This window comes from Dama dama, chromosome 33 (genome assembly GCF_033118175.1).
Source record: "Dama dama isolate Ldn47 chromosome 33, ASM3311817v1, whole genome shotgun sequence".
Taxonomy (NCBI): domain Eukaryota; kingdom Metazoa; phylum Chordata; class Mammalia; order Artiodactyla; family Cervidae; genus Dama; species Dama dama.
The window spans coordinates 72082309-72108113 of NC_083713.1; the positions used below are offsets into that span (position 1 = coordinate 72082309).

The 25805-nt window shown below is 37.1% G+C and overlaps 1 protein-coding gene across 2 annotated transcripts in view; it reads left to right on the forward strand.

The window, feature by feature from the left end:
* Positions 1–25805, forward strand: part of PTPN4 (protein tyrosine phosphatase non-receptor type 4) — a 185286-nt gene that overhangs the window by 111632 nt on the left and 47849 nt on the right. For both annotated transcript variants that reach the window (XM_061135467.1, XM_061135468.1), the window contains exons 12-15: positions 3718–3890; positions 13473–13541; positions 19919–20044; positions 21699–21857. In XM_061135467.1, the coding sequence (XP_060991450.1) occupies positions 3718–3890; positions 13473–13541; positions 19919–20044; positions 21699–21857 (527 nt within the window). The remainder of the gene's footprint in view (positions 1–3717; positions 3891–13472; positions 13542–19918; positions 20045–21698; positions 21858–25805) is intronic.

A 25805-nucleotide genomic window follows, 5' to 3' on the forward strand; every position in this document is an offset into this window, starting at 1 on the left:
ACACGAAATTTTTTGAAGAGAGTTTTTGAAATAAATCAGGCGGAAATTAAGTATAGTGCTTGATAGGTGTATAATATACAATGTTATTATGTAGACCATTACTACTACCTCAGAAGCTGGTATTATTGCTAATACAGCTAATGCACTAGCAGTTATTAACTCTCCCAAAAGGTAAATACTATTCTCATTTGTAGCATCATGAATTAGTTTGTCCTGTTTTGAACTTTTAAAATATGAAATCATACAGAATGTTTTTGTCTGCCTTCTTTCCCATAGCATTGGGAAGTTCATCTGTGTTGTTTCGCAGAGCAGTAGTTTGCTCCATTGCTATGTGGAGTTCTACTGAATGAATATACTATCAATTCGTTATTCATTCTTGGTTATGTTAATGGACAGTTTTGCTATTTCTGAATGTGGCTATTATGATTAATGCTGTTAATGAACATTATTGTACATGTTTCAATAAATGTTTAGAGGAATAAAATACATTAAATCCTGTCTGGAAACTGGAGAACAGACATTTTACTTTTGATAATTATTTTGGTAGGAGGTGATATTGGGGCCAATTTTTCCATTTTGCTTCCTGTGGTACTGTTGTTATTTGTAATAATAATAATATAGTATCTGACATTTCTGGAGATCTTACTATGTGCCTGATAATGTGTATCAACTATTTTCATATCATTTAGCCTTCACAACTATTCTCTGAGGTAGTGTTAGTACATACAAAGCAACTCTTAAGCATAATTAAGAATTTTCTGGTGATCAATAAGTAATATTTTAACATACAATTTTCTAGCATCACCATTTAATATTTATACATGGACATTTTACTATATTTTAGTTACAGAAAAAAATCTTCATAACCTTTTGATAGGCAAAGATTGCCTTAACAGGATGTAGAAGGTAAATGAACATTAAAGGAGAAGATCGATAATTTGGACTGTGTTAAAATTAAGAACTATGGCAAATAGCATAGAATATGTGTATAATAAACACACATACCATGTCCTTGGTTGTATCTCCAAGTCAATCCAGAAATATATTAGTGATTTGAACAGACACTCCAGAGTTGAGAACAGAACTGAGAATATCTCTTCGTCCAGTAACATGAACCTTGTTAAACAGCAGAGAAATGCAAATTACAACCAGAATGTGATAATTCCTCACAGCCATCAGAATAGTGTAATGAAAAGATTGGTGAACCCAGTGATTTGGGAGTATGTAGAACATTCATTGCTTGTAGGAGGAAGTGAATATTGAGCTAATCATCTTGGGAAACGGTTGGGTGATATCTACTAGAGGTGAGCACATGACATCTATGATCCAGCAATAAAAATTCGCACCTACATGCATCAGACAAAATATAAGAATATACATAGGAGCAATATTCTTACATTACCAAGCTAGAAAGAGTAAATGTCTGTAAACAGTAAGTGGATAACTTGGTCTCTTCATACAATAGAATACTGTGTAGAGTGAAAATGAGTCAATTACTACTTCACAATTAAATGGAGGAATATAGAAACATAATAATGAACAAAAGAAGTCAAGATAATACATGTATGGGTCCATATATGTAAAATTGAAAACAAGTGTAACCAAACTGTGGTCATAAAGTCAGAGGGGTAGTCACCTTTATGGAGGTAATCTGGTAGAAAGGGAGGATGAAGGATGCTCACAAGTGCTGCTAATGACACATTTCTGAATCACGTTGGGAGGGTCAAAGGTTACAGTCACTGTGAAAATCAGAGCTCTACTTTTATGACACATCTGCCTTGCTGTAGATAGTTTATTATTTCAGTGAAACTGTTTACTTAAATAGTTCAGTTCAGTTCAGTCGCTAAGTCGTGTCCAACTCTTTGCGACCCCATGAATCGCAGCACGCCAGGCCTCCCTGTCCATCACCAGCTCCCGGAGTTTACTCAAACTCATGCCCATCGAGTCAGTGATGCCATCCAGCCATCTCATCCTCTGTCGCCCCCTTCTCTTCCTGCCCCCAATCCCTCTCAGCATCAGGGTCTTTTCCAACGAGTCAACTCTTCGCATCAGGTGGCCAAAGTACTGGAGTTTCAGCTTCAGCATCAGTCCTTCCAGTGAACACCCAGGACTTCTCTCCTCCAGGATGGACTGGTTGGATCTCCTTGCAGTCCAAGGGACTCTCAAGAGTCTTCTCCAATACCGTAGTTCAGAAGCATCAATTTTTTGGCACTCAGCTTTCTTCACAGTCCAACTCTCACATCCATACATGACCACTGGAAAAACCGTAGCCTTGACCAGATGGACCTTTGTTGGCAAAGTAATGTCTCTGCTTTTTAATATGCTATCTAGGTTTGTCATAACTTTCCTTCCAAGGTGTAAGCATCTTTTAATTTCATGACTGCAGTCACCATCTGCAGTGATTTTGGAGCCCCAAAAAATAAAGTCTGTCACTGTTTCCACTGTTTCCCCATCTATGTGCCATGAAGTGATGGGACCAGATGCCATGATCTTAGTTTTCTGAATGTTAAGCTTTAAGCCAACTTTTTCACTCTCCTCTTTCAGTTTCATCAAGAGGCTTTTTATTTCCTCTTCCCTTTCTGCCGTAAGGGTGGTGTCATCTGCATATCTGAGGTTATTGATATTTTTCCCAGCAGTCTTGATTCCAGCTTGTGCTTCTTCCAGCCCAGCGTTTCTCATGATGTACTCTGCATATAAGTTAAATAAGCAGGGTAACAATATACAGCCTTGATGTACTCCTTTTCCTATTTAGAACCAGTCTGTTGTTCCATGTCCAGTTCTAACTATTGCTTCCTGACCTGCATGCAGATTTCTCAAGAGGCAGGTCAGGTGGTCTGGTATTCCCATCTCTTCCAGAATTTTCCACAGTTTATTGTGATCCACACAGTCAAAGGCTTTGGCGTAGTCAATAAAGCAGAAATAGGTGTTTTTCTGGAACTCTCTTGCTTTTTTGATGATCCGTTGCATATTGGCAATTTGATCTTTGGTTCTTCTGTCTTTTCTAAAACCAGCTTGAACATTAATAGTAATTGGTGCCAAATTTTTTTTAGAAGTTCAAGAAATGTTTCTATTCTGTTGCTACTTTTAAAATGAGTTTCAGAATAGTGTTCACAAGTGCTGAATGTTTTTATTTATTTATTTACAATCTAGACAGATTTATAAATTTAAAAATATTGTTGAAAGGTATGTTGGTATATCTTAAAGTTTAATTTGTGGGCAAGGATTATATTTTGAAATGATTATAGCTATTAAGTTTTGAAAATAGGTATATATCAAGTTTTAAATTTATTTGTGAAAGTGAAAGTCGCTCAGTCCTGTCCGACTCTTTGCAACCCCATGGACTATATAGTCCATGGAATTCTCCAAGCCAGAATACTGGAGTGGGTCGCCTTTCCCTTCTCCAGGGGATCTTCCCAACCCAGGGATCGAACCTAGGTCTCTCATATTGCAGGCAGATTCTTTACCAGCTGAGCCACAAGGGAGGCCCTAAATTTATTTCTCACTGTGCTCTAAAGTAAAAGTTCCTATGAGTTGTAACATTTCCAAATGAGGTCCACATTTTGCCACCTTATTTATATTACTGCTTCTTTATTGGATAAGCAGAAAAGACACAAGGATTAGTATTCGTAGGACTAGAATATTTATCTGTAAAAAATAAATGGAGCATTAGATTCTGACATTTTCATGATATTCTCTGCCTTTTGTCATTTATTACAGCATGAATCTAGAGAAACATTACTGGGATTTAACATGGTGAATTACAGAGCATGTAAAAACTTGTGGAAAGCATGTGTAGAACATCACACATTCTTCCGTTTGGACAGACCGCTTCCACCTCAAAAGAATTTTTTTGCACATTATTTTACATTAGGTTCAAAATTCCGGTACTGGTAAGTATTGCTTATGCTTTGATTCTTTACTGTTGATTTTTCCTCCCCTTAAATAAAGGTCTAGTTTATTGAACCAGATAATCTGTTACTCATAGATGCCATCTGAGTCAAAATCTCCGTGAAATGTGGCCTCCTTTATTTATATCAGCAAAAAGTTCTGTAGGTTCTCAGCATATAAACAGACTTAAGAAACCTGTTCCATTGACAATTCCAGGTCATTATTTTATAAAGAAAATCAACCATATTATTTACAACCTACTCATGTTATAATTTCATTGTATCTTTGTTAAATATTTACAAGAAAACCTTTTCATGAGGAAAATATTCAGGTGTGTCCCAGAAAAGATTTATATCATAAACCTCAAGCGTTTATAATCGCCCTATTTGTAATCAGAAAAAACAAAACACAGCATGTAGCATAGTACAGGATATACCATCAAAAATACATCCTTCTCCAGATAAGTAGTAAAAATAGCCCCAAACCTCATGTTCAGCACTTAACTAGAATTAAGGAAATTGTAATCACAAAAAAGGCACAGAAGATTCTGAAGTGGCTTGATGTTATGATTGACTTCCCTGTCACCATCCTAAAAGCAGTATTGGGAAAAGTAAGGTATTGGTACTTGTAAATTTAAAGGTAATTAGTTTTAGATAGTGAGTATGACAACAGTTGTAACAGTCAAGGAAAAGTCAAACAGTCTTGTCTATTGGTGCTAAATCTTAGCAGGGACGGACGAGGTCCCCATGAGAGAGCAGTGCAGACCGTAACAGCGTGCCCTCAATAAACTGCATCCCTAACCTGAAGACCACCAGGCTTGTTCTACAAGAGCTACACTTTGCAGAGTTTTTTATTCCCTCTCTTCTTGAAAATACGATATACCCAGTAAATAAACACACACCACTTCATTTAGGCAATAAAAAAAATTAACAGACTATAGTAACCTGTCTTTAACCATAATTTAAACCAGACTCAGATGAAAAAAGAAAAATCAAGTAACTTACCCTCACTGTACCATAAAATCATGATGACTATAGACACAAAAGACGGTTAAGGAAACCACTTTGGGAGAAAATTATCCCTGAAACAGGATGAAATTTTTACCTGGATATTGATTTTGAAAAACTAAGCTCAATGGACTTCCCTGGGGTCCAGTGGTTATGGCTCTGTGCTTCCACTGCAGGAGGCGCAGGTTCGATTCCTTGTCGAGGCACCAAGATGCCGCATGCCACGTGGGGTAACCAAACAAAACAAAACAAAAAAGAAGGAGGCAGATTTCTCATCATGGAAGTTAAAGTACTATACAGTAAATTAAATAGTTCTTTTTGAAAAATGAACTCAAGAACTGTATCATTTAAGAAGGAAATACTGGTTCACATGGGAGCAACACTTGCCATTCAGGCTGTTCTTGCCCCAGGGGGATGGGGACCTCGTCCTGGCAGATTTTACACTTTTAGAACAACTTTATTTTGACATACAATAAGCTACCATATTTAAAGTTTAAAATTTTTTGTTTGGAATATGTAATGTATATCCATCCATGAACCCACACCGCAATTAAAACGGTAAGTGTGTCCACCCTGGGGTTTTCCTCATGCTCTTCTGAGAAGCCCTTTCCCCCGCCTGTCTGTCTCTATGTAGCCACTGGTGTGTTTTCTGTACCTAAATATCGGTTTGCATTTTCTAGGATTTTATGTAAATTGAAGCACACATTTTAAATATTCTGCGTTTATGTTATATACTCTTTTTCTCAGCATAATTATTCTGAAATTAATCCATTTTGTTGCCTGGATTGATAGTTCATTTCTCTTTAGTGTAGGGTAGTATTCCATGTGTAGGTATAACACAATTTGTTTATCCATTCACTTAATTCTGGATATCCGACTGACTGTTTCTCCATTTGGATTACTTTCGGGCTTGGACTGTTAGGAATAAAGCTGCTGTGGACATTAGTGTGGAAGGATGTGTATGGACATTTGCTTTAAGTTCCCTAGGAGTGGAATGACCAGATCATATAGTAGATGTATGTTTAACTTTCTAAGAAACTGTTGGTCGTTTTCCAAAGAACTTGTGTCATTTTACGTACCTGCTCGCCGTGTTTGAGAGTTCCAGTTCCACCACATTCAAACCACTGCCTCCTGGTATCCTTTCACGTGACTAGTTTTTCTGAAAAGCACATAAGTTTGATAAGTTCAATTTACCAGCTTTTTCTTTCATAGATCTTTCTTTTGTCGTATTTAAGAAATCTTTGCCTAACCCACAGTCGGAGAGATTTATTCCTTTGTTTTCTTCTGAGTTTTATAGTTTTAACTCTTATATTTAGGTCTGTGATCCATTTGAAAGTAATTTTTGTATATGGTGTGAAGTATGGATTGAAGTTCATATTTTTTGTATGAGGATGTCCAGTTGTTCCAGCATTTTTTTGTTGAAGAGGTTACTCTTTCTCCACAGCACTGCCTTTGCACCTTTGCTGAAAATCAGTATAGTCCATATTTGTGTGGACACATTTCCGGGCTTTTTTTAATAATAAGTCTTAGTCCAGCTTTCCCAGCAGAGGGGATGTTGGGGGCCATGGCAGGTCTGGGTGGCCTCAGAGCCTGCTGCGCACGGAGCCCTGCACCCTCACCTCCGTCCTAGGTGCCAGGGGCCGGAGGTGCGCCCGGGGCCCACAAGACGGGTGTGCACAGATGTCTGTGCCTGGGGGCCGAGTGAGGCGAGGTTCTGGTGCCCCTCAGAGCATCGCAGGGTGGGGTGAGGGGCCCGCGCACTGCCGTGCTCTCCGTCCCATTCCAATTCTGAAGCATCAAGAACAGCATGAGGTAGCAGTTGTTCAGTGGGGAGTTTGTCTACTGTGAATTAGGGGCCTCCTGCTAGTCTCTGTTCTTGGCTGGTCCCAGAACATGGGGTTGCCTTGTGTGTGCCAGCAACAAGTACAGTGATGGGCAGGAAGGAAGGACAGTGACTCTTCGCCTGTGAAGATGGGCAAGAATGGTCAGCCATCAGCAGCCCATCTGTGGGTCCAGCTCAGCCCTGGCGGCTGTGCGTGTGGCTCTTCAGGACTCACTTCAGGACAGAATTGCTCTGCGATCCTGAGTTTCCCACCCAAGATGGGGGTCCCGCTGCGCAGTCCAGGGCCCCGTCCTCAGCTCCTCAGGAGAGTGCACCAGCGTGGAGCCAGGTGGCCTTGCCCGACTCACACAGCACTGGACACGCACATCCAGTCTTCTCACAGGGGTGCCGCAGAGTCGGAGAAAGTCACAACCGTGGGTTTGTCCTCCAATGAAGAAGAATCTGCAGGCTTAAGAAAATAATTTTGTGTGGAATGATGCTATGTTGAAAATCAGTTCTGTGTGCCTTTCCCCCCTAGGTGTGGATCAGCAGGGCTGAGGCAGCAGGTGTGTTTATAGAAGTGTAACCAGAGACAGCCTGGAATCCAGAAACTCCAGGTCAGAGCAGCAGATGTAGTGAAGAGGACAGGAGGGTTCGGGGTGCCATGTGTGTTGGTGGCGGCAGGGATGCCCAAGACAGTGGTGTTCCGCCTCTGGTGGCCACAGCCCGTTTGGGGTCCTAATCCTGAAATCCTCCAGCCAGGTGGTCAGGGAGCTGCAGAATCTTCTGGGCCAGCTGCGCCTACAGTCCTAAGGTGTTCTTCACTGTGTTTGGATCATCTCCCCCGGACCCATGGGGAGAAGTCTAGATGAGGCTTAAAAATAGTGCTGAGAACTTGACTTTTATAGTTAAAACCGTTAAGCACAGTGTTTTCAGCACAGCGTGTTAAAGTGAATGGAAGGATTTAATGCCTTTTTCAAGGAGGGTGTCTCCATATTGGCAAAACCAGAGAATAAACGGGTCTTAAATAAATCGTCTTAAATCCAATAGTATTTGTCTTCCAACTTTGTTCTTTTTAAAAGTTGTTTGAATATTCTAGGTCCATTGCATTTCCATCTGAATTTTAGAATTAGCTGATCAATTTCTATAGAAAACACTTCTGGAATTCTAATTGGAATTGTGCTGAAACTATAGATCAGTTTCAGGAGAATTGACATGGTATTGAGTTTTCTGACTCATGAAACATGGTATCTTTTTATTTAAATCTTATTCCTCTGTTTGTAGTTTTCAGTATACAGGTTTTTCACATCTTTGTCAAATGTATCGTTAATTATTTCATGTTGTTGATGCTATTAGAAATTGTCTTACTATGTTTTAATTTCAGATTGTTCATCACAGAAATGCAATTTTTTTTATGTTGCTCTTACCTTTTCTTTAAACTTTGCTTTACCTCGTGTCTTCCAGGAGCTTTTAAAAAACTCTTTTCCAGCGACTTTCTTCCTGGAGGATAGAGACAGTTCTATTCTTCCTTTCTATTTTGATCTTTTTTCAAATTATTTGTTTTATTTTTGGCTGTGCCGGATCTGTATTGCTGCATGCAGGCTTTCTCTGGTTGTGTTTGGGCCCCTCTTGTTGCAGAGTTCAGGCTCTAGGGCATGTAAGCTTAAGTAGTTGTGGCACGTGGGCTCAGTGGTTGTGACTTGTGGGTCCTAGAATGTGGGCTTAGTAGTGTGGCGCACCGTCTCAGTTGTCCCCCAGGATGTGGGATCTTTCTGGACCAGTGACTGAACAGGTGTCCCCCGCATTGGCGGGTGGATTCTTAACCGCTGGACCACCAGGGCGGTGGTCATCTTCTTTATTCTTTTTTTTGCTGGTTGCTCCAGTGTAGTGTTGAGTAGAAGTGGTGAGAGCAGGCATCGTGCCTTGTTCTGATCTTAGTGGGGACCTCAGTCTTTCATTCTTAAGTGCGCTCTTGGTTTTGGGCTTTCACAGATGCTGTATATCAGGCACGTTAAGGAAGTTCCTCTATTTCTCATTTGTGGTAAGTTTTTATTAGGATTTTTGGATGTTAATTTTTGTCAAAAGCTTTTTCTACACCTATAACAATGACCATAAGGGTTTTCTTTTTATTTATTTGCTGAATTATATTGATTGATTTTTCAAGTGGTAAAGTAACCCTACATTTCTGAAAGAAACCCCACTTATGATATGTTATCCTTTTTATGTATCATTTTATTCAATTTGCTTGCATTTAGTTTAGAATGTTTGCATCTGTGTCCATAAAGGATATTTCTCCTCAGTTTTCTTGTAATATTGTTATCAGATTTGGTGTCTTTGAATGAGCTGGGAAGTATTGCTTCATTTTCAGTCTTCTCAAAGAGTCTCTGTAGTAATATTATTTCCCTTTAAATATTTGATGGAATTTTCCAGTTCTGTTCTTCTAATGCAGGAGTATGATTTACAGGAGGCTTTTGAGCAGCACATTTATTCTTTAACACAAATGAAGCAGTTCAGGTTTTCTCTTTCTTCCTAGGTGAACTTTGACAGTTCATGTTTTTTCAAGGAATTTATTTTGTCTAAGTTCTTTAATATTTTGGCATGAAAGTTGCAGTATTCCTCTATTGTATTTTCAATATCTCTAGAATCTACTACTGTCTTTTCTCTCATTCTTGTTATCGATAATTTGTCATTATCCCTTACTAGTCTTGTTAGAAGTTTATCACTTTAGATTAAATATTTTTAAACACTGTAAATGCTAAATAAAACCTCGCTTCAAGTTTATATGTAGCGTATGGGCCACCCTTTGTCTACCAAGTCTTCAAGGAAAAAAGTAAGCAGAAAATATTACACTTAACCAGGTTTCCATTTAGAACAAGGGCCAGTAGATAGGCATTATCACATATACAAAACCTCAGGGAATATAACATCTCTGACCTCATTTTGAAAAAAAAACTATTTTTAATGCTAAGTTTAAGCCATCCAAGAGAAATCAAAATGACTCAAGAATAATCTTGATGAGCTAATTAAGTATAAAGATTAAAATCTTTAAATATGAACCCAATCCTTAACAAGTATGAAAATTAAAACTATAGAATAGTATTAAAATATTATGAACTTCCTTGGTGGTACAGTGGATAAGAATCCACCTGCCAATGCAGAGGACACAGGTTCTATTTCTGGTCCAGGAAGATTCCACATGCTGCAAACAAGTAAAGTCCAAGCACCACAGCTACTGAACCCTTGCTCCAGAGCCCACGAGCCGCCGCTGCTGAGGCCCCGTGCTGTAAGTGCCTGTGCCTAGAGCCTGTGCTTCGCAGTGAGACGCCCCCACACTGAGCAGCCCGTGCTCCACAAAGAAGAGTAGCCCCTGCTCACCGCAGCTAGAGAAAGCCCGTGTGCAGCAACGAAGACCCAGTGCAACCCCCCAAAAAATAAAAAATATATATATGTTGTGAACTTTGACAGAGTACAAGCAATAATATAAGAAAGCAAGAGGAAGCAGGGACTAGTGAACAATGAGAATGCATATTAACAATTAAATGTTAATATGCTAAGTTTTTAAGGTTTTCCCTGGCCTTTTTATTCTCCTTTTCCTTTTTTTTTTTTTTAAAAATTATGAATGGTAGCATTTTTCTTTCCTTTAATTCAAAGGAAATCCATTTGATATTTTTATTGTGACATATATAGCATAGTGACATTGTAATAGAATTATGGCCATATTTATAGCCTTTCCTATGTATGTACAGAGTTTCAGAATGATTTTTGCCTACTTATAATGGAGTTTATTTTTTAGGGGTATCAGTTCAGTTCAGTTCAGTCGCTCAGTCATGTCCGACTCTTTGCGACCCCATGAACCACAGCACACCAGGCCTCCCTGTCCATCACCAACTCTCGAAGTCCACCCAAACCCATGTCCAGTGAGTCAGTGATGCCATCCAACCATGTTATCCTCTGTCGTCCCCTTCTCCTCCTGCCCCCAATCCGTCCCAGCATCAGGGTCTTTTCCAATGAGTCAGCTCTTCGCATGAGGTGGCCAAAGTATTGGAGTTTCAGCTTCAGCATCAGTCCTTCCAATGAACACCCAGGACTGATCTCCTTTAGGATGGACTGGTTGGATCTCCTTACAGTCCAAGGGACTCTCAAGTATGGCTGTGGCTAAATCTGTTTACTTTTTTGTTGTGCTTTTATGTATTTCTTGCATCACTAAAAATAAGCCTGTATCCTTTCACCAACTGGCACTTTTCCCTTGCTCTAAAGACAGGTGTCTTACTGTCAGAAGTCACTCTTAGATTTTATGGTGTAGTTTCGCATTGTGTTCTAATTATACTAAACCCTTAAAGAGCAATATTATGGATAATATGATATATAAACAATTTCTCCCTCATATTTTAATCTTTATATACTTTTATTATGAAATTCAATTTGTTAATTAAGCCTTTTGAGTAGTGGTGTCCTGTTTGAATCCTCTTCACCAGAATAGTACCATATCAGTCAGGAAAATAGAAAGCCTTTTTGATTTGTCAAATAAAGGCAACTTAGTTATGGCAGTTGGTTACACAGATGTTAGAAAGACTGAAAAATCGAAAAGGGAAGGGGGCTTTTGGAGAAGCAAACAAGAAGAATGGGTAATGCCTAAGGATTAGAAGCTTGTGTCGCTCATGGGCTATCAAGCCCACAAATCTAGGCCTGCTGCTACACTGTTGGGCACTCTAGGTCAGTTCTGGACCTGCCAGGGAGGTGCCGCTTCGACTGGGGGTGGCGCCATCCTCAGGGTTCTGTTTCTTTGTGTGTTCTGTCCCAGCCACTCCAGCATTTGACAGTCCCCAGCTTCTGACTTGCTCCAGTTTCTGGTCTCCACCCAGAAAAAAGCAGAACCCAACAGAAAGCCAGCTTGTAGAGGAGCCTCCAGCCTCCCACAGAGCTGAGCTGAGCAGAGAAGGACAGAATTGAGGCCTCTGGCGGCTCAGTTAACATGGAGTTAAATGAGTGTATAAGTAAACCATGTATGTCTATAGTTATAAAAGTTAGGTTTTATGTTTCTAGTCCTTAACTTTAAAGAGACATATCCAAAATATTTTAAATCACCGAAATGATTAATAGTATTGTAAATGATACAGGAATGGCAGCAGGACATATGTTTGTCTGGACACTGTCCTATGCCTAATGGAAACTCATTAGATAAATGCTTTTTTTCCTCCCTCATAACAAGCAGTGGTTAGGAATACTAGGGGGGGCTTCCCTCGTGGCTCAGTAGTAAAGAATTCGCCTGCAATGCAGGAGTCACAGGAGATGCAGGTTCGATCTCTGGGTCAGAAGATTCCTTGGAGGAGGGCATGGGCAACCCACTCCAGAATTCTTACCTGGAGAATGCCATGGACAGAGGAACCTGGCGGGCTACAGTTCATAGGGTTGCAAAAAGTCTGACACGACTGAGGTGACTTAGTACGTAGCATGTACACAGGAATGCTAGAACTATTGTCATACTTAAAATGTTGAAATATTATGAAGACTGAGGGATGGAATGTGAAATATCGGAGGATTTAGTACTTCTTCTACCAACTTCCTTATACACATACCCTTATTATCTTCCTAATACACATACCCTTATTATCTCTGTTCCAAAATATTCAGGGCAGTATAGTCCTTGTTCTGGTGTGGAAATACACAGCAGTGGTGAACCCAAATCTGTTACCTTGTTCACAGTTGCAAATATAGTTTATCCTTCTTAGAGGAAATATATTTCTCAAGAAACATCAACTTATCTAAATTTTAAAATCATGATAGTTTTTCTGACTTTTCCATTAAAACTTCAACAAACTTGCCATTCTGTTCACATTCATCTATACTTTTCTGTAGAAGATGATCTTAAAATTGCTTGCTTAGCTTTGGAAATCTGTATTTGGTTGCTTTTGTATATATTAAATTTCTGTCTATGTAAGTGGTTTTTTATTTGGTATTCTAGACATTTATGTTTATTCACTCAGGTATGTTACGTGTCAGGTAACAGGTTCTCTGAGAACCAGGCTTTTAATTAATAAATTTTCTCTGAACTATTGGAGTACCACAGAGGAATCTCACTTCTCATACATAAATGGTGTGCTTGGAGACAGATCAGCTCCAAGACAGTACCCAGCTCCCAGCCACATTCTATCCTTTGTTCCTTCTCTTATAAAAACATCTGGAGTTGCCTGTATCTGCACATGAAGAGGTTTGAGGATATATCTATGATCATTATCAGTAGATTAGGAAGAAAAGCTTCCCAGGGAAAGAGCAGTTAGTTCTTCAAGATCTCCACATGTATCAGACCCTTGATTGTGCTCTGCTGTGCTGAGTCGCTTCAGTTGTAGTAGTAGTGAAGACACTAGCCAGACCACAGACGTGGGGAGTGAGGGCAGGGCTTATATGAGCTGGGACAGAGCAGCCTATTTCTGAGTCTAGAGGGAGTGCCTTTCCAGGGCATGGCAGAGGGGGTTTTCTCTCACACAAAATTACTTCTTTCACACTAACTTCCAAACGAAAGAGTATCTGAAAACAGTGTCTTTGGCACAAGTCCTTGTTCATTAATGGAAGAACTGTAATTAAGTTTCATCCATCCAGATTGAAGTGGAATATAGTCCATTCTTTTTACCCTGTGCTCTGTTTTCTCCACTGGAAATACCATCTCCTGTAATTGTAATCTCATTATGTTGTGTGTTGTCATTTTATCTTGTAGTTCTCCTTAAGGTTTTCTTATTCTACATATTTATGTATTTCAGTGGGAGAACTGAAGTTCAGTCAGTTCAATATGGCAAAGAAAAGGCAAATAAAGACAGAGTGTTTGCAAGGTAAGTGACGTCTAATTCAGTGTCTTGAGTTGTTTTCAAAGCAAGATTAAAATTACTAGAAACTCTTTTCCCACATATGATCCCAGAGTTACCACATGATCCTGTCTTTAGTTAAACAATAAATTATGTTGAGGAAACAATGCTACATTTTGTTGAAATTTTTTTTTCCTTTTGTTAACACTTTTGCAAAACATAATAACTCATTTTATGTATTATCCGGCCCATTTCCATCTTTCTTTAAATCATATTGTTAAGAAGTTGCTTTTTATTTGGGTACTATTTTGTTATCTTCATTTTTTTAAGATCTATAAATAATCAGTTTGGTTTTTAAAAGTGAGATGACATGATCAGATTTATGGTTTAGAAAACAGTTTTATGAGCAAGAACAGAAAATGAATTGGAAGTAAAGACTGGATACCCAGAGACCAATTAGGCAGTAATCCAAATGAAAATAGCCAAGGCCTGAACTAAAACATTGACAATGAAATGGTTAATTGGGAACAAATTTGAGGGATTTGCTTTGTGGGTAGAGCTAGCACAAATTCTTGACCAGTTGGTGGAGGTATGTGAGAGACAGGAGTATCTGGAAAAGACTACCAGATTGGAGTGGTGCAAATTGGACATGGGTTACAGGAGAAAATGGATAGTAATAGAAAAGTTAAACTGCACAGGTCTAGTTTGAGATGTCTGAGCAGTAATCTAACAGTATATATCCAGTAGATGACTACATAATTAGAGCTGATGAAGGAGAATGACCAGATTGGTGGCAGCAAATATTAAATTGAAGACCTACCATGCTGAACATTATTTCAGGCCCTGGAAATACAGTGAAGAACAAGATAGACATCTTGAGTCTAATGGAGTTTAGACTCTAATTGGTGCAACAGAGACCTACAGTAGGTAAATGACTGTGGCAGGGAAGGCCGTGAAGCTGGAGCCCCTAATGGGCCAGAGTGTGCAAGGCCATAGTCAAGGAAATGGTCAGAGTGGCAGGTGGCAGCTGGAGTCTCTGTGGCCCTGTGCTGGGAATGGTAAGGATTTAGGAGTGTAAGTAGGAGCCATGGGGAATGAGAGCATGGGAGGGATGTAAACTGACTTATATTTTTTAAAAATATGGTAGTGTTCTCATGCTTTGGAGTGATAAACTGAAATATTTCCAAATATATGGTTTCTAGGATTTGCTTCAGAATAATTGGCGGGAAAGGCAAAACAAGATTCTCATGATGATGATTGGTAAACCTGGGTCCTGAGTACATGGAGTATATCAAACTCCTCTTTCTACTTTGTTTATGTTTGAAATGTTCAAAATAAAAATATAGGGGAGGGTAGAAGATCATCCTGGTTGCTGGAGTAGGAGCACTGTGTGGGGTGTGAATGGAAAGAGGGTGATCAGGTAATCTCATAATGGCTAATAGCTATTTTGTACTTATCTGTGCCAGTCAGTTTTTGTATGTTAACTCACAGTTTCCAAACTCAATGAATTACTGTAATAAATCTATTACAAATGAGAAAACCGAGTCAGTTTGAATAACATACCTGAGATTGTTACGTAGATAGTGAGAGATGCCGACAAGATTCTAACCAGGTATTCTAGGTTCTAGCCACACTTTTAACCTCTTTGCAGTAGATTTTGCTGTTCTGCATCAGACAGGTGAATGTTTGATTCCTTCCCTGCCACAGATGCGATGATCCTATTTATTGTCTGTCTCCTGCACTTGGATGTCAGCTCTAGGAGGATGGCAGTTCCTCCGTCTTATTCACCATAGTAGCCACAGCTCTTTAAAGAGTTCCTGTGCTGAGAGTCTGCTGCCAGTGGAGGCCTGAGAGTTTTAATAAATGAGAATTAGGCAATTTTGTTTTTTACTTTAATTTTCTTCTTAGTCTTTTTCTGAAAGACCTCCCTGCTTTGTGTTTCTAGAGTAAAAACTTTTTGTTTCTTTTTTCTTTCCTCTAAAAGTATAAATTGCTTTATTTTTTTCTACTCATATAAATGATAGTTCAAATTTTTTTTAAAGTTCCAACAATGTCAAATAATGTAAAGAAAAAATTTGACCCCAAAACAATGTTTGCTGTTCAAAATTTTACCATATATGTGCTCACCAAGATGTTTCTATGTGTCTATATCTGTTTCAAAAATTGTTTCATGCTTTTTCTTGCTTGTTTTTCTGTCAGCATATCATAGGAATTTTCTTCAATGTTGAAAAATCTGCAGTCATTTATGTCAGTAAATCTTAAACAGTTAAGTCCTTTTATCCTAATCTGTAGCTTTAACTCTGAGATTCTTCCCTTTGTTCTGCCACTTGTCTGCCTGCAGAGCCAAGAGTCATTACTTAATCTGAGGCTGTGCCAGCACTATTCCTGGAATGCTTGTAAAAATAAATAATATTACAAGTGCCTTTGAGTAAGGACATTTGAAACAACAAAAAAAATCATTAAAACATGATTTTTGTGTGTTCGAATAGTAAAATTTACTTTTTTTTCCTTCTTTCCTGATTTACCTTCATTCTGATTTGTCTATGAATAATCTACCCAGCTGGAAAATTGTTGGTGAAAAATGCCTTGATACAGAAAAGAGTTAGCTGGTCAGGGCTATAGCATTTTGCTGTGATAAGTTTAACTTGAATTAGAATGATATAGTTCATTTTGGCATTTGTTCAAAGAAGTTTTGAAATTGGTTTATTTTGGCTTTATTTTTAGATTTATTGATGGAAATATTGTCTATTTCTCTATTAAATATAAATCTTAGTGTCATGTTAGTGTTTTGGTTATTCAGAAAGGAGAAAGAAAGAACACTTAAGTTGTCTACCCTAATAGATATGCCTACTGAAATTATTCAAATTCCTCCTTTCTACAGTCGTAGATACCCTTGTTTCCAGTTAGAAAATACTAAGGACCTGTATAAAGGTAAAATGAACAGCAAAATGTTAATTTGAAATAATTTTCCTTGAAATTGCTCTTAAGAAAGAAATAATTTACTTCCTATCAATTTTGCTTTAACTTAGAATGTACGTGTTTGTTCTAGTTCTTAGTACTATACCTTTTTTGCAACACTCCTTTCAGACTTGTTAAAATCAAAATACTTTCCTGATTCTTCTCTGTTAAAACTGCACCATAACAAAATACTTATACTTTTTTATTCTTTTCCTAACAAGAAGCTTAACTATTTTGCTGCTTGATATTTATAAAAACACTGAACATGATTTCATAACTGGTTCTGTTGTAATATGATATTCTAATATGAATACCAAATCATAGATGTATTATATGTTAATATTAATATCACATGCAGGTGACTTCCTTTATTTGTATGTGTTAATGCTTTAATATTTTGAGCATATCAGATTTTGAGAAATATGCAGATAGGTACACCTGCATCTTAGTTCTTTTTTTCCCAGAGTGGTTCCCAGTACGTTTTATTTTTTCAATTTTATTTAAATAAAAAAAAATTTTATTTATATTGGAGTATAGTTGATTAACAATGTTGTGTTAGTTTCAGGCGGACTGCAAAGTGATTCAGTTACACATATACAAGTATTAATTCTTTTTCCATTTCAATTACAGAATGTTAAACAGAACTCCTTGTGCTATATAGTAAGCCTTTGTTGGTTATCTGTTTTAAATATAGCAGTGTGTACATGTCAGTCCCAAACTCCCAATCTATCCCTGCCCCTCAGCTTTCCCCATTGATAACCATGTTTGTTCTCTAAATCTGTGAGTCTGTTTTCTGTTTTGTAATGAGTTCATTTGTATCATTTTTAAAGATTCCATGTGATAAGGGATATTGTATGATACTTGCCTTTTTCTGTCTGTCTTACTTCACTTAGTAATATGATCACTGGTCAGATAGTTCTTCGTTTTATATATACATAATTAAAGTGTGAAACTGTTTTAATTGGTTGTCTTATAAAACAAATACGTATTATTCAGTGACTAATAGAGCTAAAATTCCAATATGATGAGCCCCAAAGAAGTGTCATGTTTCTTTTGTTGTGCTGGAATTGTATGAATCCTCTTTGAAATAATAAAGTCATCACTAGGATGGGGTTTTTATTAGTACTGTTTTAATGATCCTACTAGCTCTGAAAGACTAAGCTTTTCTGGGATTGTGGTAATCTGATGCATATCTATCAAAATACCTTGGAGGTTTTTAGCAATTATTTAATTATTCTGTTAGAGTATTAGAGAATTCTAGAATCCTTGCTCACTCCTTGGGACTTCAGTTGGCAGTATAAATATAAAAGATTTCTCCTTAAACTTTTTATGTAAGTTTGCTTTTTCAGCAATAATAAATATTAATTTATTTTATTTTTCTGATACATCAGTTCTTTGAATTTCTTCCAGACATTTTCAGTTGTCATATAATATCTAAGAAAAAAAACAAAAAAATCTTCCCATGCATCAGAAAAATAAGGTGCCATGGTCAGAAAATAAATTTACCACATTGCAAACACTGATGAAGTGTGGTATTTTTTTCTCTGAAATTTCCACACTCAACAGGAAACATAGACAGCAAGCTTGAGTGGGTGGGTCTCTGAGGTTAAAACTGTTAATAAAATAAAATACCTTGAAATTTAGTTTTGAATGCAAAGCATTTCCATCCATGTTTAGTTTATTAACAACAGTAAAGTGTTCTGATGCTTTATATTAGGTGAGTATAACTAGATTTTTTTTCCTTCAAATAACTCTTTCCCTCTTTTAGAAAATGAAAATAGGTGCTCTCTGATTGTGGTTAGTGAGCTCACTTAAACAGTTTACATTTAATAATCTAATATGTGAGTAATTATTTATTACATTAATAATTAGCATTACTAGAAAAGCTATAAATACTATTTATTGTAATAATCTTTATTTCCGTTTAAAAAAATCTAATACATGAGATTATATACTTTTTTGTGAATGATGAGGCAGACTAAATAGTATACTGAGTTATTTTCAAATCAGAAAGTCCTGTAATTTAAACTGATGATTAGTGGGAAATGTTTATGTTTAAATTACTTCAGATTCACTTATGAAAAGTGAAATCTGAGTCAGTGTTTTTTTTTTTTTTTTTGATTCTCTTTTAGAAAACTTTCAGTGTTCTTAAGGAGATGTCAGTCAACTATATTTCAATAAAAAATAAAAGGAAAAAAAAGCAATGTCATTGGCCAATGTAAAAATACTTTGGCTATGAGTACATTAAATGATAGAGCATTTGTGTGGCTTGCATTCTGAAGTAAAGTTATTTGTGATTTAGTAAAGTTAGTAAACTAAAACATTGCACTGAAAATTTACATACTCATAGGTCATTTCAGAAAGTAGGGAAGGACTTTATTTAGGAGCATATATTTTACAAGTAAATTTAGGTATTTAGACGTAGAAGCCTAAGTGGTTTGCCTAAGGGAAGATCAAAGCTAGGATTGATGGTCCCCACTCATTATTTTAATGCTTTCTACTATGTATGTAAATTTTCTTGGGTACTCTTGGTCAGTATTACCATGCTTTTTAAATCCGGTCTGTGTGCTTCAGTGAATTTATTACTGAAATGTAAAACTCCCTGAGTTTAGAAGATGATATAGTATGTGTTTTTATGTAATTTACTTAATTCATTACATTAATCTTTATATGATTCTGTGTGTCAGAAAGCTCAGCATTTAAATAGATATCATGTATGTTTCATAAACTTTGGCCTCTTTTTGAATTTGTATAACAAATGACTTCAATTGTTAATTTACCTGAAATTCTAAGGGTTTTTGTTCTCTGCAAAGATCACTTAGTCTCTTTATCACTATAATAACTGACCATATAAAGTTAAGAAAACTTATGCTGTGCCCCACCATGAGACAAAATAGTTAACTTTCTAAATGTTTCCTAAAGAAGAAAAAAATCCACTGGCCTACTGTATTTAAAAGGGGAAAATTTAAATAAAATATACACAGCGTTTTTGTCCTGTCCTCATTGAGGCAGAGGATCAGGGTTTCAGTGTTTCAGTTCAAGGACACCCAGGAAATGATATGTTAGGAATTAAAACATCCCAAGATAAGAGTCACAGAAACTGTGGAAAAGACAGACAATGCCTATAATACTGATAGTATCTGGGAAAACTTGCTAACCAGCTCTTCCATTGTTTTTTTTTTTACCGTCCTTACTTTGTTTCTTTTTTCTGCTCTTCGTTATTCTCTTTCCTTCTTTTTCTTAGCCTTCTTTCTTCATATAAAGTAGATTTACTATCTTAAGAAATTGTTTGGTAAATAGCCTCCAAATGCATTGATTTCTTACAAGTAAAAGCATTATGTTTACTCATTTAGACTATGATCTATTAAGATGATTTCTAAGGTTTGGTACATAGTTTGGGGTTTAAAAATAAACATTTTTACATACTATTTAAATTGTTACTCCAGATCCCCAAGTAAGCCCTTGGCACGGAAATTAATGGATTGGGAAGTAGTCAGCAGAAATTCACTATCTGATGACAGGTTAGAAACACAGAGCCTTCCATCACGATCTCCACCAGGAACGCCTAACCAGTAAGTACATCAGGGGTACGTTTTGCTAGGTTCTAAATTTTTGGCTGTCTCTTTCCAGGGGCTGAACATCGTAATATGTAAAATTTAAATCGTTCACTCAGGCATGATTTTCATTGCTCCAGGGCATTATTTTCTCTTATCTTGGAACTCCCTGTATAAGCAGAGCAGGAAATAAAAATGCTCACTTAACTACAAAGCTGACTTTCATAGTCAGGTCACTGACCAATAAATCAAGGTCTCTTAGTAGACTTACATTTGGGAGTGTGGTTGTTGATGACATAATCCTTTTGCGTGTGTCTCCAGGGGACCACACGTTACTTGAGTGTGCTAGGTGCTGTGATTCTCTGACTCAGGCTCGTACCTGCTCCTGGGTGCAGCTGTCTGTGTTCTAGGAAACCGTGGTCTCCAGCCTCAGTCCCCTCGGGCGCAGCCATAGCTCTGCCGAGGAGCACAGATACTCAGCAGTTAACCGTGAATGTTTCGTCCTAGCATTTCTCACAAAAGCTGGATGCTTGGGTGTAGGGAGTAATCATAATACATGTGTTCTGGCCAAAGATGTTATCTTAATTTTATAAAGTTAAAAGATGTGTTGTATTATATATATGTGATTGAGATAATGATAACAAAATGAGTGTCAGTTGACCATTGAGTGTCAGCTGAATGTTGACCATTCTTGTTAACCCCCAAAATATTTGAAGTATGGCATGGAATATAATATTTAAAGAAGTTCCTTTGGACATATTTTATGCACATTAATGTTCAGTAAATTTGCACTAAATCCTAAAACTTGTTTTGCTGATGAGTGTCAGTTGAAGTTTCTACTGTGTTGGATGTAAAGTATGTTCATAAACAATTTGGTTCACAGCATGTTGTCTTCCTTACTACTAGAAACAAAATAGACTCAAAAGTTTCTTAGTATCTTGCTAAGTTATCTTTCTTATAATAGGCTGCATATAAATTCAAAGGCTAATCAACTTGCTTGAAGAAGATCCCGAACCTAGTCTCTTTTCCAGCCAGCCTTTCTTGTTTCCAGTACCCCTCTAAACAATTACAGAAAATTGTAGAAAACACAACAAATTTAAACCAGACAATTGAATTAATTAATTGTCACTAACTCTGGTCAAACTTTCTGGTAATAAAACAATTTTAGGTATGATCTGAAAAAAATTTTTTTCCCCTAAATTTTAAAGTGACTGCATCTCTTATGAGGATGGAAATATTGTGTTCAGTATCTCTATTCTTAGAAATTATAGAAAGCCCCATTTATAAATGAAAGAATGTATTAAAGGATTAAAAAAGTTCAGACCAAATATCAAAAGATATTTCTGAATTATTCCTTTTATTTTGTAAATGTTGCTTAAGATGCAAATCTGTAGTGACTAAAGCCTAGAAACATTAAGGTTGGTAGAAATAATAGGTGATTGAAATAGATAAAATCCTCATGGCAGATTGCTAACTATAGCTCAGATCTTTGACTTCCTATTCTGTGTTCTTTCTGTTTACCCCATACTGTCTTTGTCAGAGACTCAGCTTAGTAAAATGTGGTTAGTCTTAAAAACACACACCCACCTTCTAATGGAATCATATAATGAAGAAACTTGAAAATATGGATGTAAAGCACATTTTCACTTAGTTTCTCTTCCTCCTCTTGTAGTCGAAATTCTGCATTCACCCAGGAGGGAACCCGGCTGCGGCCATCTTCTGTGGGTCATCTGGTGGGCCATGTGGTCCACACTTCCCCAAGCGAGGCCTTCGGGAATCCTCACTCTCCATCTTCCACACAAGCTAACAGCATTGTTTTGGAATCGTCACCGTAAGGCTTTTTTTATTTAGCTTCCGTCTTATAAATAATAATGCCCCAAATTGTTTCATTTGAAATAATCTGGGAAATTATGGTATTTGATACAAGATCTTATTTGTACAGTGTTTTAAAAATTCATATATTTGTAAATGTGCTTATATGTTCCTGAAGGTCTTGGTGGCCCCTCACTTCACAGAATCACTGTTATTATTTTTTTTGACTCCGTATATTCTTGAACTTTAGTTCCTATTGTTACATATTTCTGTAGTTGAATGTATCAGTGTGGTCCGGCAGTAAGGTGATGAAAGGTAGAATTTTCTTAATATTTTTCAGGAAGAGAGCCATAAGGATAAATAGGCAGTATTGGGGGAAATTAAGTAGCAAGGGAAAAGATCACACTGACAATAAGTTGTAGAAAGCATGCATGTACCATTTCTAAAATTCATTTCTATCTCATTACAAACTGCATAAATTAAACTTCATAACTCAGTATGTCAGTTTAATGCCACCGTGCTTACCTCATATTAATAGGCAGTTTCCTGGTTTATTGGTTCATATAATGCAGTTATTTCATATGGAAGTAAATATACAGTATACAAATTAGGAAAAAGATACTTGATAAGATAATAGATAAGAAGATTCGTTAATTGTTGAGAAGGAAAAAGAGGTTTAAGATATAGTGAAAGTGATCAGGGTTGAAGAAAGGGTGGGTCTAAATGATGGAAAGATGGAGAGCAGGTGGAGTGTTGTGCTCCAGGAAAACCTGCCTGGTCCAGAGAAGCCACTGCTGTCCTCAGTGTGTGGCCAGCAGGGAAGGCAGTCAAGCTGTCAAGACCACTGGATGGTTAGTCTGGCTAATGTGTATCTGCATAAAAGATTTTGACTGTGCTTGTACTTTATAAAGGATGGAGGAATAGAAAGATACACACTGCACACCATGGAGTATGCCCGATGTGCACTGTGGATGGACAAGAGTTAAGATTGGTGGAAATTTATGTTTTATCACTTCAAAAATTATAACTCTAACCTTTTTGTTTGATTTTAAATAATAAGCAATGTATTTTCTACTTCTGAAACTTTAAGAAGTGTACAATAATTAAGGATGTGATTGAAATGCCAACTGATTAAATTTTAGAATGACATGCTTTCAGCACATGAAAGCTGACCACATAGAGGAATGACAAAGCCCATCTCATTATAGACAGATCAGTGTCACTCCCGGGACCTGACCACATGATCTCAGTCTGGTTTTTGAAGGGCTGTTTTTGTGGAGTCACATACACTTCTGCATACACATACCGTTGAATATTTCCTTTCGTGAATTGTATAGATTCACAAATCCCCCAAATCACTTACCCTCTTCAGAATACCTTTGTTGTCTTTTCCTGACCTGAAATGGAAAAGCAGGTTTGGTATAGGCTGGAACCATGCAGAATGTTTGCTTCTCCTGCCCAGTCCACAAGAATTTCAGATGCTTGGGGCTTTCTCTTTGGACGTGTATTTTATGAAGCCTATGTGTTTGTATTCAGTTTTGAATCTGTAACACTGCATCTGAAATTCAGCCAATTTAATCAGAGAGTTCTGAAAAGACAAGCATAATGGTAAACTAATAATGGTAACTAACATTAGTAGCTTACAGTCAGCCTTCTTCATAAATTATCTCGCTATTCTACTCAAGAGAACTCAATAAAATAGAAAAGATATATAACCCTACTTTATAGAAGAGAAAAAACCACACTTACAGCATTTGTTCCAAATTATAGAATTAAAACTCAGATTTTCTTACCTGAGCCAGTCTGTAGATCTTTGTATCCTGGACAAGTCTTTGTTGATTTTTTTTTTCCATTTAGAAGAAATATTTTCCAACTTGGACTCCATAGATTTTAGTTTTACCTTGGTCAAATGTGAAAAGAGTTCCAGCAATATGTTGGATTAAGCACAGAGCATCTCAGTGTAGTGCATGGAAATAGATGTTGAGCTAGCTCACCAGTTCCCTAGTTTTTGAATGAGTCCATGGGAGTTAAGGTGAGTCCTGACTCGGGTCACTGGGTGAGCTTGCCCGCTTCACAGGAGAAAATGCTATTAACTTGCAGGTGTGTTTATTGTGGAAACAAATAGGAGGCTGTTTTATTGCTTAGAATAAAGTTACCATTTATAGGCAGGGGTGATTGAAACTACATCCTACCATTTCCTTCCTTTCTTTAAATGTTCCACAGAAAATCAGACTATTTTTAGTTTGTAATTTTTCTAAGATAATCATTAGCCCTAAATTACTTTTAAAGTACCGAACAGATTTTTAAAAAATAAATTCACACCACAATTACGATATGTACTGGTGAAGTTCGATTATTTCTAAAAAATAATTGGCAGAGCATGTGAAAGGGAGATGGATAAATTTTATTTTTCTTATGATACTGATTGCTAAAGGCTGCAATAGAGAACTGTTTTGACTGCAGAGTAAGCAAATCAAATCACTGCGGTTGTTGAAGCATTCATGGGGAAATTTAAAACTGACTGGACTGAAATAAATCAGGAAAGTTTTTACCCACGTGGCTTGATTGACAATTTTAATAACTCTTTTGCTGTTGTATTACAATATGCCTGTAACAGCAAAGTGCACTTAAGTATAACATTTTCATTTTTTGCTCTTCACATAACGTTTTCCAAAATGTCAGATTTAAGATAAGCAAATTATTGAAAGTTGGGCATTGGAACACTTGAAGAATCACATTCCTGGTTCTCCTTTTTTCTTAATATCCAAAAGTTAAGACAGGTGGTATTTGTCCATAAATTTGTCCATAAATTCGTCCATAAATTTTTTTATGTGGGTAAAATTTGAACAGTATGTGTTTTTCAAGTCCTTGTTCCCATCCAGCTCCCACTGTGGATCATTTTAGGCAAGTTATTGGTTTCAGATATATCAAAAACCTTTGCATTAGGAATATGTTATCAATTAAAGTAAATATGGATGTTGTTAAAGCCCTGATATTCTGTTCATTTTAAATATTAACAGTTTCTGGTAGAATTTAAGATACTACCGTTTATAAGCAAAATGGAATGAAAGAAAATAGTCATGTTCAGCATTTGCTCTGATAAGGTCTGTTGAAGCCTCAGATACTAGTAGATAGGAGGGTTGCTTAGTTTTTGTCTGTCTTAAAAACTGGCTTCTGAGCAGCATTTCATTTGAAGCAGAGTCCACGGCTACAGGTTTGCATGAGTGCTGAGTTGCTTCAGTCGTGTCCAACTTTGTGGCTCCGTGGACTGTAGACTGTCAGGCTCTTGTGTCCATGGTATTCTCCAGACAAGAATATTGGAGTGGGTTGCCATGGCCTTCTCTAGGGGATCTTCCCAACCCAGGGATCGATCCCCAGTCTCTGGCAGGCAGATTCTTTACCGCTAGCGCCACCTGGGCAGCCCATAAAGTATGTGTACCATGTGTGCATGCTACAGGTTAAGAAACCCCTGATTTAAAATAACTTTCCTCCTGCTTTTTGCAGTTGTTTTCTTTGAGGTGCAACTATAACTTAGTGTTAAGAGCACAAGCTCTGGATTCAGACTGGGTTTAAAACTTGGTTTCACCACTTCTAATTATGTGACCTTGGGTGAGTTGTTTTATCTCTAAGCCTTAATTTCCTTGTTTGTAAAAGCAGGACGATCATATCTACCTCATAGGACTGCTGTGAACATTTAATGAGATGGTCATGAGTAGTTCAGCAGAGGAAAATGTACTTAGTATATGTTAACTGTAATAAATACAAATACATCTTTCATTTAATTGGGGGAGGTGGTGTGTACCAGCAACTTTTAAGTATATTATCAACCCTTTATCTGTCTGCATGTCTGAAGTATGGATATCTGGTTGAACACAATGAGGAATTCCCCAAATTCTCAACTTCATCATTCAGTTTCTGATCACCAGAGACTGCAGATTTCATAATCCTCAAATGTTAGATCTAGTTC